Genomic DNA, 16256 nt, shown 5'->3' on the forward strand with positions numbered 1-16256 from the left:
ATATATTATTCCTCAAACTTAAATTCTAAGTAATGTATGTCCTTTTAAAGGCGCACCCATAATCCAATTAAATCCTTAAAAAATAACATTCTCCTACAAAAAGAAAACCTTTATTGAAAAAAAACAAAAAAAATCTCTTCTAAATACCTGCTGACACATCAAAATTTTTTAAACCAAGCTATAAAAAAAAATAATGATGCCATGTCACCGACAGCCAACTTGAAGCTTTTGTCATGATTTCATCGTGTCGTCCTGTCCCAGGAGAAGCAAGAGCGAAAAACTTCACAACCAAAAATTAACATTGTAATTTTAAATTGACAAAGGTTTTTCCAATGCATGTTTTGCATTTTTATTACTTCCGGAACACACAATTTTCGAAAACATGTCAGTTCCATTTTATTCGTTTCCTTTTTCTTATAACCCGCAGGAGAAGCAAAAACAGGATCAGAAATAGCAACAGCAGCTAACAACCGCAAAATGCTCAACCCTAAACAATTTCACACATCTGGTAGCGTTGGTAGCGGTTGTGATGATGACGGAGTAGGGTAGGAGAGGGTTAAGAGGGGTAGCTAACCAGAACACACATTGAATAAGAGTTCGTCTTTTTCTTTCTGTGGGGGTCTCTCCATCTCTGATGTCGAAAGGAGACCCGACAAAACTTGATAGAAAAGTTTAGAAATAGAATGGGAGGTAGGAGATGGAGGTTTTGTTTAAGAATCAACCCAGACGACTCTCGATTTAATTAGAAACCATTTTGCCGCCCGCCTTTACACTTCTTTTAGTACCGTGTTTGGTGTTCGGTGTACGCATCGAATTACGGCATGAACACGCGCTACATTCTGTTGTGTGGCCCATTAATCCGGTCGGAATCGGAAGCCTGACGGTAAACTTTTAAGAAATTCCCTTCAAAAGCAAGAAAGAAACAATAATTGATCTAATATTGTTTCCGCAACATTTTTTCTCTAAAAAAAAAAAGGACCGGACCGAAAAGAGTGTATTTCTTTGTTATTTCCTTTTATTGGATTCTAGCGGACAAGCGACCGACGATGGACGATGACGACCGACGCGAGGGAATATGATGTGTGGAATTGGTTTTGTTTATGTCCGGGAAAAGCAATAATTGAATCAATAAAGTTTTTGCGATTTTTTTTTTTTTTTTTGAAGAACTTGCCGCCCTCAAACAATTACTATATACAAGTTTATGACTGCCAATTTGGATTCATTCAATTCCATCCACAGCCACATTCAGTTTTATTGGAGCCAGCCGGGTATAGTGGAGATATAAAAATGAAACATTGCCTCATTTGTATTCGGCTGGGGTGCGATGTTTGATACGCTTTTGAGTGAGAATGGGGGTGAAAGTGGGGTGGTGATGTGTTCTTTGATCCTTGGGATTTAATTTTCATTATTATTATACATATATTTTTCTGTTTTGGATAGAATTAAAACATGAATTGGGCTATAACGGATATTATAACAATTTTCCAATCACTGGGTTGGGTTAATTGCTATTTTGCCTTGTTTTTCGCTGATTTATTTGCCTCATAATAAAATAAAAAAATCGGCGAAAATTAATTGTTTGATGTTTTGTCAGTATTTTTATTTATTAGTATCACTGTTTTTGCAAACAAAAATAAAAATATGTATTTTATAGTATTGAATTTCGCAATATTCATATCTATTCTGATATTCTGATGCTATACCAAGCGATTTTTTCTTAACATTTAACATCGCAATCCATAATTCAATATAATAACTGTTTCGCATTTTGACTGCGCACAATTATTTCGCAATTGATGTAACAAAATTAATTAATTTGATTTGTATTAAATAGCATATGTTTAAATATTGTTTCGCATTGGAATCTATAAGAAGCTAGTAGATTTCGCAATCATCGCAATCCATATTTCAATATAATAACTGTTTCGCTTTTTGATTTCGCACAATTATTTCGCAATTGATGTTACAAAATTTATTAATTTAATTTGTATTAAATAGCATGTGTTTAAATATTGTTTCGCATTGGAATCTATAAGAAGCTAGTAGATTTCGCACGAAATTTAATTTCTATTTGCGTAACAATGCAGTATTAACCTGCGACGTTTAGTTTTGAAACAAATGAGTATCTTATGACATTTTATTTTATGCCAATTACATGCGAAACAAGGTTATGTCATGAGAAATGACAATTAGAAAAAAAGTAGGGACACATTTATGTATGGATAGTGCTGAATTAATGATTTGCAAAACAAATTATGTAATTGTCGTTATGATTCAAACAAACATATTTTTTTTGCAAAATTTTGAACGAACTTCCTATATTTACCTACTTCGCAATATTTTGCGAGGTAGGTTTTTGTTTCTGCAAAATATAGAATTTCGCAAAATATAGTCTTAAGAGTTTTGCAATTTTCAGTTCTGTTGGTTACGAATGCGAGTTGCCAAAAAATCGAAAATCCCGAAAACACATAATTCTGAAGACCCAAAATACAGAATAAGACTTAAATTAAAATATTTTCGCAAATTTTTCATTTTATATAATTTTTTTTTGGAATATCGATTTCATGAATTTGTGTTTTCAAGATTTTGAAGTTTTCGAGAATTTGGGTTTTCGATATTCTGGGTTTTCTCGATTTAAAGTTTTCGGGATTTTGGGTTTTCGGGATTCTGTTTCAACCTGAATAAGGCACTTTTGAGTTAAACAAAAATGGATTAAAAAAGGCAAAACTGAACCTTGGGACTACAGTTAAAGCAATAAACATTTAATAAAATTTGTGATTAAATGAGGTCCAAGTCCTACGTTATGTATCCTTCAAAAACCTTGTATATTAATGTCTCTTTAAATTACAGATACAAAAATTTAATAAAAATAGTGTAAAAAAAAAGTAATTAATGACAGCACGACAAAGTGGTATAAAAATTAATCAAAACATTTCTAAGAAGATCAAGGATATACTCTTGATTCACCAAAGAAAAAAAAAAAACAAAGTTCAAAAATGTTAGGTATACTTGATGAAAACGTCATAAGTTCGTAGTGTCTCATTTTTCATATTATTTTTTTTTATTTTTGTATTTATTAATTTCTCTTTTTATTTCTTCTTCATCATCAAAGTCAAAGAATTTCTGCAGTCGTCATTTTTTTGTACAAAGGCAAAGGGCGTGACTTATGAGCATGTGCTTTAAATGTTCATCCTTTGAGTTTTAAGATATACGCCGCCAACGCCGTCGTCTCCATTAACACAACTGCCTTATCCTTGTTGTCATCGTTGTTGTTGTTGGTGTCCTTCTACAAAGGTATTAATGCCTCTTTAAAATGTCAGAGATTCCGCAAGTTGACTTTTGCGCTGCCAGCTTTTCCATATAAATTTTTTGTTGGCTTATATAAGATAGAATAAATATTTTGTTAACATAATGAACAATGAATAGACATCGCACCATAACCAGACACCCATCACACCCACACATCTTTATTATAATTTATTTATTTTATCCATCCACACTCGCTCATACACATCGTGCTTATAAGTTCATGGGACTCTTGAATCGATTATTATTTTCAAAAAAAGGGTTTTTAGCTGAAAAAAATACTAAAATTCACTGATTAAAGAGAAGAGCCCATTAGGGTGGGTAACTAAAAATAGAATTGCTAAGATTTTGTGGGGGTTAAGAATTCAAATTTACTTACTTTTTTGTTGGGTAAAAAAAAAGGAGTGTAATTCTTGACCTTTAATTTGTTCGTTGATTTGATATTGCTTTAGACCGAAAATGGTGTAGGTTTCAACACGGAACAAGGTCAAAGATAACTTAACCAAAGGAAAAGGGCGTATGCTCCCTCCGTTGAAAATTAGAGGACTACCTATATTTTTTTTATTTGAAGAGTGGTATATCCAAGTGTTTTTCGGTCCATAAAAACTTTGGTTTCGAAAAAGGTTTAAACCAACGCGACGAGCTATTAAATAATAGGTGCGCCAAACATCAAAAATTAATTTTGGAAATTTTAAGATTTGATAATATTGACATTACGAAGAGAGAAGTGGTTAATATAAAATGATTGAACTTATTGATTATGCGAGAGAAAGGTTTCACAGCAGCTGAAATAAATTTTGTTTATTTTTCAAACTTAATGAAAAAATTTTGCTTGTTATAAGAACTAAGAATTTAAAGAGTCTATAAAAAGATATTGGGACAAAGGTTGTTTTTTTTTAAAGAAAAGATGAATTCAGAATTAGTACCATAAAAAAAGTGCCAACATATCGGCAGACGAAGATATGATATGGTTGGAGTGCCGCAAGATTGAATAATTAGGTCAATACTTTTTTTGTTTTTGAGGAGTTAATTCACTTTTTCAATCTTTTTTCCAAAAATGAGAAATAGAATTGGAATTATGAAATAATTTGTTAAAGAATTCCCTTTCTTAAATGGCGCACAACAAGACTTAATTAATTTAAATGGTTTCAATTAAATAAATAACGATTGATTTTTTTTTAATTCGCCATGTTAAGAGGGGTTTTAACTAAGGAAACTTAATAAATGGAAACCGATAAATGGCGCGCAAATTAAAACAAAATACATATCGTCGGTCTCATGAGAAAACCTCGTAACTCCCAAAATCAAAATTTTACAGGAGAGACGAAAGAGTAAACAAACAATAGAGTAGTTGGGAAGAAACGCGCTGTGCAAAATTTGAATTTAAGTCTATTTAGAGTTTTCGGAATGACCCCAAATTCTGGGTTGCTCCGCTGACATATTTTCTAAAGAATGGCATTCAAAAGTCATTTTTGAAAAAAAGTGGAGTTACGAGGTTTTCTCATGAGACCGACGATATTTTAAGAATGAAGCTTAATTCTGTTTCTGATTTTTTTTTTGTACCCTGGTTATTGGATTAATGAGGTCGCATTAAACCAAATATGGCGCCCTCTAGAAGCAAAACTCTTAAAATTGGTTTTGTTTTGGTTCAATGACACTTCATGAGAACCTCAAAATAGTTTTGGGATTAATTTTTTTTAATATATTCATCAAAAATTTTAATCCCAAAACTATTGCAGGTTTTTATATTTTCAGTTTTTAGTAGTGTCTAATCAAGGGGCACGGTAGTGCCCAGCCAAGTTCTCTAGCAACTTTGGCACTACACCCTTATTTACAGGAAACAACTCAGGCCATTTTCGACCCCCCCTCTAACTTCCACACCAAAGATGCTAGAAATTTCAAACTCGCTACATTTATTGAGCTTGTCAAAACCAAACTCCTCACAAAATTTCAGCCTTTTACGATGAGTAGTTTCTGAGATATAGGGCTTCAAAAATCGCAAAAACCGTAACTGACTGACTGACTCACTCACTCACTCACTGACAGATCATCAAAATTATGGGGAACTTCCCGTTAACGTAGAAACTTGAAATTTTACACGGTGATAGATTTTCAATTCAGGGGGCGTGGCATCCGCCCATTTCCGCTGAATTTTCATCAAATATTATAGAGCACTTCTAAATCAAAATTTTATTGATACGAATTTGAACCCGAACTTTAGAACTTGGTGCACTTTTACATCTCAGTACTTTTTGTGCCAGCATAATTTCAACATAGGAGAACTTGGCTCCTTTATTTACAGTAATGTTTTTTGTTGTGATATCGTTTTACTAGAAAGCCTTCTTGAATCTTGAGAGGACAGAAATGTATGGCTAATAAAAATTTAACTTAAAACCTCAATATAGTTATTACATATCACAACAAAAACATTACTGTTAAAAAAAGAGCCAAGTTATCCTATGTTGAAATTATGCTGGCACAAAAAGTATTGAGATATAAAAGTGTACCAAGTTCTAAAGCTTGGGTTCAAATTCGTATCAATAAAATTTTGATTGCTTACTTGCCAATTTTTGTTTTAAATACCGATTTTTAAAGTTATTTCAAAAATTTGCCAAGTAAACAATCAAAATTTTATTGATACGAATTTGAACCCAAGCTTTAGAACTTGGTACACTTTTATATCTCAATACTTTTTGTGCCAGCATAATTTCAACATAGGATAACTTGGCTCTTTTTTTAACAGTAATGTTTTTGTTGTGATTTCACTACTTTTTGCAAGGTATGGCTGTAAAATTGAAAATCTCTATATTTGATGAAAATTCAGTGAAAATGGGCGGTTGCCACGCCCCCTGGCTGAAATTCTCAAACTTTAATTTTTTTCCTTTGTATAAACTACCATCTCTACCATTCTACCAAATTTCAAAATTCTACGATAATCAGAAGTGCTCTATTATATTTAATGAAAATTCAGCGGAAATGGGCGGTTGCCACGCCCCCTGGCTGAAATTCTCAAACTTTAATTTTTTTCCTTTGTATAAACTACCATCTCTACCATTCTACCAAATTTCAAGATTCTACGATAATCAGAAGTGCTCTATAATATTTGATGAAAATTCAGCGGAAATGCACGGTCGCCACGCCCCCTGGTTGAAATTCTCAGATTTAAATTTTTTTCCTTTGTATAAACTACCAGATCTACCATTCTACCAAATTTCAAGATACTCCGATAATCAGAAGGGCTCTAAAATATTTAATGAAAATTCAGCGGAAATGGGCGGTTGCCACGCCCCCTGGCTAAAATTCTCAAATTTTAAATTTTTTCCTTTGTATAAATTACTAGCTCTACCATTCTACCAAATTTCATGATTCTACGATAATCAGAAGTGCTCTATAATATTTGATGAAAATTCAGTGAAAATGGGCGGTTGCCACGCCCCCTGGCTAAAATTCTCAAATTTTAAATTTTTTCCTTTGTATAAACTATCAGCTCTACCATTCTACCAAATTTCAAGATTCTACGATAATCAGAAGTGCTCTATAATAATTGATTAAAATTCGGCGAAAATGGGCGGTTACCACGCCCCCTGAATTGAAAATCTCAAATTTTCGATTTTTTCCTTTGTATACACCACAAGTCCTATCACCATGTAAAATTTCAAGTTTCTACGATAGCGGGAAGGTCTCCATAATTTTGATGATCTGTCAGTGAGTCAGTGAGTCAGTGAGTCAGTTACGGTTTTCGCGATTTTTGAAGTCCTTTATCTCAGAAACTATTCATCGTAAGAAGCTGAAATTTTGTGAGGAATTTGGGTTCGGCGAGCTTAACAAATGTAGCGAGTTTGAAATTTCTGGCATCTTTGGTGTGGATGTTAGAGGGGGGTCGAAAATGGCCTGAGTTGTTTCCTGTAAATAAGGGTGTAGTGCCAAAGTTGCTAGAGAACTTGGCTGGGCACTACCGTGCCCCTTGATAACTTAACTTGTTTTTCTGTTTAGGCTATAGATCTATTTTGATAACTAAAAAAAAAAAAAAAAAGTAATTAGTTATCAAAAACGACCTTTAGCCTACACAGAAAAACAAGTTAAGTTATTTAACAAAGGTCACGAAGAAAGGAATAATAGTTATTACATATATTTGTATTGTGATAAAAAAAAAATATTTATTTATTTCTCTTTGCAAACTATAATCAAAAATATATAAAAATTCCTCTTCTCTCTCTTTCCAGGTAAACCAACAAACAGATCACCATAACTTTCAACAGCACGTAAGCTCATCTTAATAATTATTTATTATCTACTTTTTTACATAAAATATCATAAGAAAAAAAAAATAATTTTTCCTCTTTTTAATAAAATTTTGTCCTCAATTTATGAAGTTATGCCCAAATTACGTATTATTTTCATTACAATGCAAAAGCAACGAATAAAGTATACAATAATTTCCCTATGTTCTGTTATGAAATTTCCAAGAATTTTGTTATAAGGAAAAATGAAAATATGAGAAGAAAAAAAGTTTCAAAACTTGCAAAATAAAAAAAAAAAAGTTCCAGTTAAGGAATTTATCTAGACGAGAAATATTATTATCAACGTAAATTAATTCTAAGATTTTCCTTAAGCAACAACATAACGACAATATATCCCAGGACCAGGACAAAAAAAAAACAAGACAAAATATGAAAATAAAATAGATTCCATTTCATTCCTTCTATGCGCAATTTTAATAATCATCTTTCTTTTGTATTGCTTTTGGTTCCTCCTTCGTCCTTTTTGGTGGTTTTGTCATGGCTTTTTCTTAGCTTTTCTATATACAAACGAAAAACGAAATATAAATCAAATAAAATAAGTCCTTACCGAACTTTTTTTCTGCCAATGAGGCGAACAAATTAATGAAAACAACCGCATTCAGTCATCTTGGAGATGCCAATGTCTGTTTTTATCTTTGTGTCTGTGTGTTCTGATTACAATGAGTTCAAAAGCGAGATTAATTACCACCACCAACACAATGATAATGCACCCCATACCAAAACCAGGAAGAAGTTACTTACGAGTGAGGTCCTGGGCATTGTATACATTTTTAAAAGAAGATTCCTTTGCCTTGAACTAATTCCCTTTTGGCCAAGAAAGGTGAACGAATATAATAGCTTTTGGGGATTCGCGTTGTTTCCCGAATAAAAATACGATGATAGATCATTTTCTATAGAGAAGATGCTTTTTCGCCTCCTCTCGGTACTTCTTGCCCAAAACAGTAACATTAATTTCGTTACATTAAAATTGTCATAAATCACCCGAGTACATATTTTTCCATTTATTTGTGAGCTTACGTTAGGGCTCAAACTGCTTGTTAAGATTTTCAATGTGAAATATTGTCTACGACCGAGTAGTTGCTTTGGTCTAAGAGGGTGCTGGCTGGTTCTAGGGAAGATGCAAATTAATGTGGGCAACAGAAAATGAAAAAATAATAATGAAACTAATTGTCCTGTTTCCAGATTTTTGTTTGATTAATAACAACCAACTCTGCGCCGCCATTGCAATCGCTTACATTTTAATTTAACTGTGTTTATGTTTACATCGTCGAATTAATTAAAAAAAAAAAAAAAAACTTAAAAATTATGTGTTGTTTAAATAAAAATATGATTATTGCGTTTGAAATGCAAACAACAACAAAAAAATATCCTTGAAATGGTTAGCGAAGTTATAACTCATTGGTTATTAATTTTTTTAGTGATGATGAATGCGAATGGGCAGTTCTTGTTAAAATTCATTATATTTTTAATTTATCTTTTTAGCAGAAAAAAAGATTGTTTCATACAAATGAACCATTTAATAATAAATTAATTTTATAAAACTGATTTCATTTTTCAAGTGCTTCAAAAGAGGTTTCTTATTTATTTATTCTTTTAAGGCAAATTAATAGCAAGTATACCAACAACTTTTTTTTCTTTTCTGTGTTATTTATCACCAGAAAGGAATCAATTTACTATTAATTTAAAATTTAATTTATCGCAAAAAGTTTTACACACAAATAGTCCAGTAATTTTAGGTTTTATCTGCGGAAAAATTCCTACTGGGCTCGATTTTGGTATAGACCTTCGTTACGGCGTTGTTATGAAGATGTGAAAAATCGACATTGATATCGTGTCCGCGTTAAGAGTTATAGGGGTCAAAAGGTCACAAAAACTGGTTTTTCACGATTTTCAGCAAAACGGTAAGTCTTATCAAAAAATTTTCAATGCAAGAATTGTAGACCAGATTATTATATATAAAAAGTGTCATGACACTTTTTTTCCTAAGACCCACCGTTTCTTAGGTATAACGATTCAAAAAGTTGAAGTTTAGTTGTAATCGTCATAATCCTATTCCTGAAAAAAAAACTCCTAACTGAAAAGTTCCTGAAATTTCATTATTTTTTTAGCTTGAATTTCGTTCCTCAACTGTTAAGAATATGGGGAAACCAAAAAAAAAAAATGGAAATTTTCGCCATTTTTCCGATTGGGGCCCTTCTCCCGAAACCATTTCCCTGGGAATTTTTGTTTAGAATATGTCTAAAAATATACAGGGTGTGCAATAGAGAATGGACAACCCTAAAACGGCTTATAGCTACACTTATGATTGTTCTAAAAACAGATAGAAAAAAGTTCTATCGCAACCAGTTCATAAAATATGGACTTTTTTTCGTTCAGTGTATTTTAAATTTTATCATCTTATGTTTTCGTTCACTACAACCACGAATGAATGAATTTTATTTATTTCTTTTTTTTATAATTTTCTACAATAATTGGATGAGTACATAAACACTTTAAAAATTTCATAGCTATTGCACATTTTCGTAAAAAAAATTTTGAAATCTGTTTTTTGATGCAAAATGTAAAAAAAGTATTTTATGAAAAATTTTAAACACCTGTGGTATTAAATAAATCTATAGAAACCTTTCTTAAAAATATTCTGGTATAAGGAGAATATTTTTAAGAAAGTTGGCCACCTAGGTTTCTATAGATTTATTTAATACCACAGGTGTTTAAAATTTTTCATAAAATACTTTTTTTACATTTTGCATCAAAAAACAGATTTCAAAATTTTTTTTACGAAAATGTGCAATAGCTATGAAATTTTTAAAGTGTTTATGTACTCATCCAATTATTGTAGAAAATTATAAAAAAAAGAAATAAATAAAATTCATTCATTCGTGGTTGTAGTGAACGAAAACATAAGATGATAAAATTTAAAATACACTGAACGAAAAAAAGTCCATATTTTATGAACTGGTTGCGATAGAACTTTTTTCTATCTGTTTTTAGAACAATCATAAGTGTAGCTATAAGCCGTTTTAGGGTTGTCCATTCTCTATTGCACAGCCTGTATATTTTTAGACATATTCTAAACAAAAATTCCCAGGGAAATGGTTTCGGGAGAAGGGCCCCAATCGGAAAAATGGCGAAAATTTCCATTTTTTTTTTGGTTTCCCCATATTCTTAACAGTTGAGGAACGAAATTCAAGCTAAAAAAATAATGAAATTTCAGGAACTTTTCAGTTAGGAGTTTTTTTTTCAGGAATAGGATTATGACGATTACAACTAAACTTCAACTTTTTGAATCGTTATACCTAAGAAACGGTGGGTCTTAGGAAAAAAAGTGTCATGACACTTTTTATATATAATAATCTGGTCTACAATTCTTGCATTGAAAATTTTTTGATAAGACTTACCGTTTTGCTGAAAATCGTGAAAAACCAGTTTTTGTGACCTTTTGACCCCTATAACTCTTAACGCGGACACGATATCAATGTCGATTTTTCACATCTTCATAACAACGCCGTAACGAAGGTCTATACCAAAATCGAGCCCAGTAGGAATTTTTCCGCAGATTGGGTTAAAAAATGTCTAAAATTACTGGGCTAAAAAGTTAAAATAACCTGGGATTTATGAGCAGGTATTTTCTGTTTGAGCTTTTCTTGAAAACTCATTGTATTGCTATTGCATTTCTATGATCGAAGTTTCCAGAAAGTCCATAAAAACTTTAACGTCAGTAAATCAAGTGTTAATGAGATATTTTAACGTCACGGGTGGGAAAATTGAATTTAAAGTTGTGTCTTTTTATTAATTAAATAAATAGACTAACTTAACTAAAAAATGTTTAGAACAAAATTTAAAAGAAGTAATTGCCTAGTAGAAATTCATGATGTTAAAAAGATTAAACTGACCAAAATGGCGGCCAGAAGAAGCATTTTAACTGAACTTTTCATATTTGTGTAAGTTAAAAACTTAGGAACCCAAACAAAGTTCTGGCTTTAAATGTGCCAAATAGATAAAACATACCTACTTTAACAGCTTTTATCATTCTATTTCTTGATTTTCTACTTTCCTATCAATCTTCATAAACTATATTTTAAGAAAAGGGTTAAAAAAATTAAATAATGAAAAAATTAAAATGTTCAACAAAACTGAACATTTAATTTTCGTGGTATCGAATCCCAACATGGAAAAAATCTATAATGGAACGTTTTGAGATATAATAACTTTAAAAATGCGTTGAAACTTCTGAATTCTGATTCTTTATAATTTTATAATTAAGTATACCTACTTAATTTCGTCATTTTTTGTCATTAAAAGGTCATGTCTATTAGGGTGGATAAAAAATAGAATTTTTTTTTTTAATTTTATCCCTATTCCGAAAAATCGATTGTCTAGCAATCTAGAATAAACTCACCAAATTTAAGCCCTTTATATTAATAACAAGCTCCTAACAAGCTCCTCCTCTTCGCAATTTTCCATTTTTACATCAATCTTCTACTAAAAAAAATATTTTTTTTATAAATCAACTTTTTACAAAAGAGGTCTTGTGCAGTTTTTTCGGTTATTTAATCCATTTAGAAGATATTGAGGTCAAAAAATCGAGAAAATATTTAAAAATTCGTTTTTGTTCTTAATTTTTTGAAAAATTATAATAAATCAAACGGAAAAGACATATTCTTGTAGTAAACAGATTGCTCCATGAAAAAGGTCTTAATAGCTTTTTTTATTTACCTAACCATTTGAAATATATTCGAGGTCAAAGTTAAAAACAAATTATAAAAACATTTTTTACTTTTAAAAATTTTCTAATTCACTGAAAAGTCTTATCGAATTAGAAAGTAGAATTCTTGTAGCAGCTTAAACGTTCTACAAAAAAATTCTTAGCATCAAATTGATTGCTCTAACCGTTTCGAAGATATTCTGAGTATAAAATAAAAAAAAAAAATTTCGATTTTTTTGCATATCGTCGAAGAAACCAGAAAAGTGTGTAACTCAATTTTAGCAAATTTTATAGGAGGGCAATAAAACCTCATCATTTTGAAGGCATTTGTATGAGTTTCTATTTTCTAAATAAAAACTATTAACTTTAAGGGGATTCCCAGTTTAAGGAACGGTAGATATCAAGTTTGTCTAACAGATGGCGTTCAAATCTAGTTTTCATAAAATTTGGAGTTACACACTTTTCTGATGGTTTCACTGACGATATGCAATTTTTGCTGCAATATAGCACAAACGGCACCACTGTGCGATTAAGGTCACATCATGTAATAAATTTAAACCAAAACTTTTGTAAATTATATAAAATAAAATCGTTTAAAAATTAATTTGAACCAAAACCCATCTTCAGCATAGATAGAATTTGAGTTCCTTTTTTTTTTTGTAATGTGCTCCTTGTTGTGTATTCCAATTAAAACGAACAAGAGTTCCTAGGACAGTTTTTTTTTATCCTTCAAACAAAAATGTCCACTATAGTTTGATGTTTCCTTTTTTCATATAAAAATAAAGTAAAAACCCAAAGTAGATTAAAAACTCTTAACAATTCCTAGTTTTGTCGACAAAAATTTTATGTTTTCATTTTAATTGTTCTTTCACTAAAAGGATCTGTCACATGAGATTAAAATCACGAGAATACATTCAAAAATATCCTCCAAAAAAAAAAACTTAATTCCCAAAAAAATTATATAAATTATGCATTAAAAAGTTGCCAAAAAATGTCCTTTTCTATCTCTCCTGATGGTACACTCTGTGTGACTCACTGACAAAATAAAACAAAACCTATTAAGTGGACTTTGGGAAAACTTGTGTATTATGATGATGGACTGACGGGGCTATAATCTACATATCCTCTCTCCTCCTGAATCCTGTATCAGTATCGTCGTGTGTTTTGTGTCGGGTTGGTGTGTCATGATATTTATTTGAACTTTTAAATGACATCATGCCAAAGTCATGACTAAATATTTGTTATTCTTTTGACATTTGCAATGAAAACCAAACAAAGATATTGCCTCCCCAAGTTCTCCCCTGTTGAGGGACTCTTCCCCAAAAACTACTCTATAGAGCCTGGATCACAGTTGTTCGTATAAAAAGTTTCATTTTTAATGTTACTTTGGACATAGGTCAGGTGCATCCGTTCCAAATATAAATTATATTGGCTCTGATGGGTTAAAAACAGACAAAGCAAATAGAAAAAAACAAAAAAAAAACTCAGTTTTATTCTATCGTTGAGAGTTGGTTGTTAGTTAGTTTGGTGGGAAAAAGTTTTGCTCAGTTTTAGGAGCAACAAATCGAATAAAGTTTTATGACATGAGCTTCAGGCAATAGCGCGCAGTTTTAGTTTGTTTTTTTCGTGTGTTTTTGTTTGTGGGAGGACATTCCTCCTCCCATCAAGCTGACTGGTGTGAGTATATACGCGCCATAGGTGAATGTGAATATGTTTCACTCGGGAGTCAATTAGGGCACGAAAAACCTGTCACTATCAATTATGTGAGTTCTATTGCGTTGGACACCACCGAAACGGGTAAGTTTCAAATAAACTGAGAGGAAACAAAAAAAAAAAAAACAATTGAACTATAAATCAGCTCTGATTGGTAGGTAATTACGGCAATATTTTACTTTCATGGTTTGCGAGGATTCCACGAACTGATGCGAAAAATTTGTCTGACTCATTAAATTTGTTTCTACCCGAATTGTATACGAAGTATTAAAGCTGATATGATTAGGGTTGTTAAGGAACCAACATCAAAGAAGTTCTTTGAATATTTTTAAGGAATATAATGGATTTAATTTGATTATTACGAATTAAGTGTGGTTTTGCAAAATTACTCTTATGAACGAACATTTTGCCTTAATTTTAATAAATTGAAGCGCCGCGAGTAGTTGGTATTAATGAAATCACTGGTAACACTGTTATTCAAATTGTTAAGTCCCTTCTTAACACCTACTAATTCCAGCTAACTTATCAAAACCTTACGAAAGTAACTTCTTGAAATACTATAAAAAATTACTTCTGAGGAAAGCCTTATAACAGTCTTATACAAGGAATGTACCACCTTCAAGATTTCAATGTTTCATTTGTTAATGAAGATGTTGAAGGATTTTTCGGACCTGAACATAAAACAAATGATTTGCGTTATAATTGAATCATTTATTTGCAAAACATGATAAGTCCATGATTTTAAATTTTTCAGGAGAAGAAAAAAACGTTCTATTTTCTTTTGATATGCGTAGAAAAATTTATAAAAAATATATTCTGTAGAACTCTTGCCTAGCTACAAAATACCGTTTCGTTTTTAATTTTTGGAGCGATAGCTCAAAAGATAAAAAATAAAAACGCTTTTGGACTTATCATACTTTGAAAATAAACGGATGTGAAATTAGTTTTTAAATGGATATCGTCGGTGAAACCAGAAAAGTGTGTAACTCCAAATTTTCTGAAAATTAGATTTGAATGCCATCTGTTAGACAAACCTAATATCTACCGTTAATTAAACTAAGAATCCCCTTAAAGTTCATAGTTTTTATTTTATTAGCAAATTAGAAAATGAAAACTCATACAAATGCCTTCAAAACGATTTTGTTTTTTTGCTCTCCTATAAAATTTGCTAAAATGGAGTTACACACTTTTCTGGTTTCACCGACGATATGCAATTTTGCTTTTAGCCCCAGTCTATCAAACAATTGTATTTGAGAATAAAATACAATGTCCGGACTGCTAATTTAACTTTAAAGTAGCTTTAAACTTAAGATTTTCAGCCATTAATCTAATATACCATTTACACAAAAAGAAGCTGTTGTTTATTTTCAAAAGATGATAAGTCCGGGACTTATTCTGTTTTTGATACTAAAAAAATATTTCGCGTAGCTGTAAAATCGGATATAGATGGAGTAGATAGTTGATATTTTAAAGACAGACGTGGTTATCCCTGGAGTACAAATTTAGTCAAAAAAACGAATTTTGAAAAAAAGTGGACTTATCATGTTTTGCAAATAAATGATTCAATTATAATACCAAAAATTTAAGCCATGCTGCATAGATGCAACTTAGAGAAGAAAGAAAACTAGAAGGAGTACTAGAAAATGTTGAGATTTCAATGCAAACTGTTAAAATTACACTGATTAACAAAATTAAACCTTGTTTTTTTTTTGTTACAGAAACCAAATTATACTTTTCTGAAGGATTTTGGTGTCTTGATCTTAAATCTGATGTCAAAAAAATTCTATCATATTAAATTTTTGAAATATTTCCGTAAGAAAATCGAAAATGCCACTTTTTAACTATTTTTGAGCGTATTTCTTGGCGCGTGGTTATTTGTTATTATTAAATGTGTAAGGGTTTTTAAATTTTTTCGCTCTAAATGCGTTTAAATCTTTTTAATATCTCTTTTCTTTTTCAATAAATCTTAAGTTGAAGTCAAAGTGTTTGGTTTATCTCATGTTCGAATCGCTTTCAAATTTAGGTCATCAAAATTGTCTTAAAGATATGCAATGCAAGAAAACCTTATCATCAAATTTCAAAACTATCGTTTTTATCCTTTTTGCATGTTTTAGCAACAATTTGTTCCATATTTAGTCGAAAATCATTGTTTCCTTAAAAACTAACTTTTTTTTAATGTTTTCATTCAATAGTAAATTAAAAATACAGACAAAATAATGTTGCCATGTTTT

At 31.0% G+C, this 16256-nt stretch overlaps 1 protein-coding gene across 3 annotated transcripts in view; it reads left to right on the plus strand.

Moving 5' to 3' along the window:
• Positions 1 to 16256, plus strand: part of LOC129913354 (peripheral plasma membrane protein CASK) — a 426424-nt gene that overhangs the window by 245541 nt on the left and 164627 nt on the right. For all 3 annotated transcript variants that reach the window (XM_055991975.1, XM_055991976.1, XM_055991977.1), the window contains exon 13: positions 7530 to 7568. In XM_055991975.1, the coding sequence (XP_055847950.1) occupies positions 7530 to 7568 (39 nt within the window). The remainder of the gene's footprint in view (positions 1 to 7529; positions 7569 to 16256) is intronic.

The sequence above is a fragment of the Episyrphus balteatus genome, chromosome 3, assembly GCF_945859705.1.
Source record: "Episyrphus balteatus chromosome 3, idEpiBalt1.1, whole genome shotgun sequence".
NCBI classification, from domain to species: Eukaryota; Metazoa; Arthropoda; class Insecta; order Diptera; family Syrphidae; genus Episyrphus; species Episyrphus balteatus.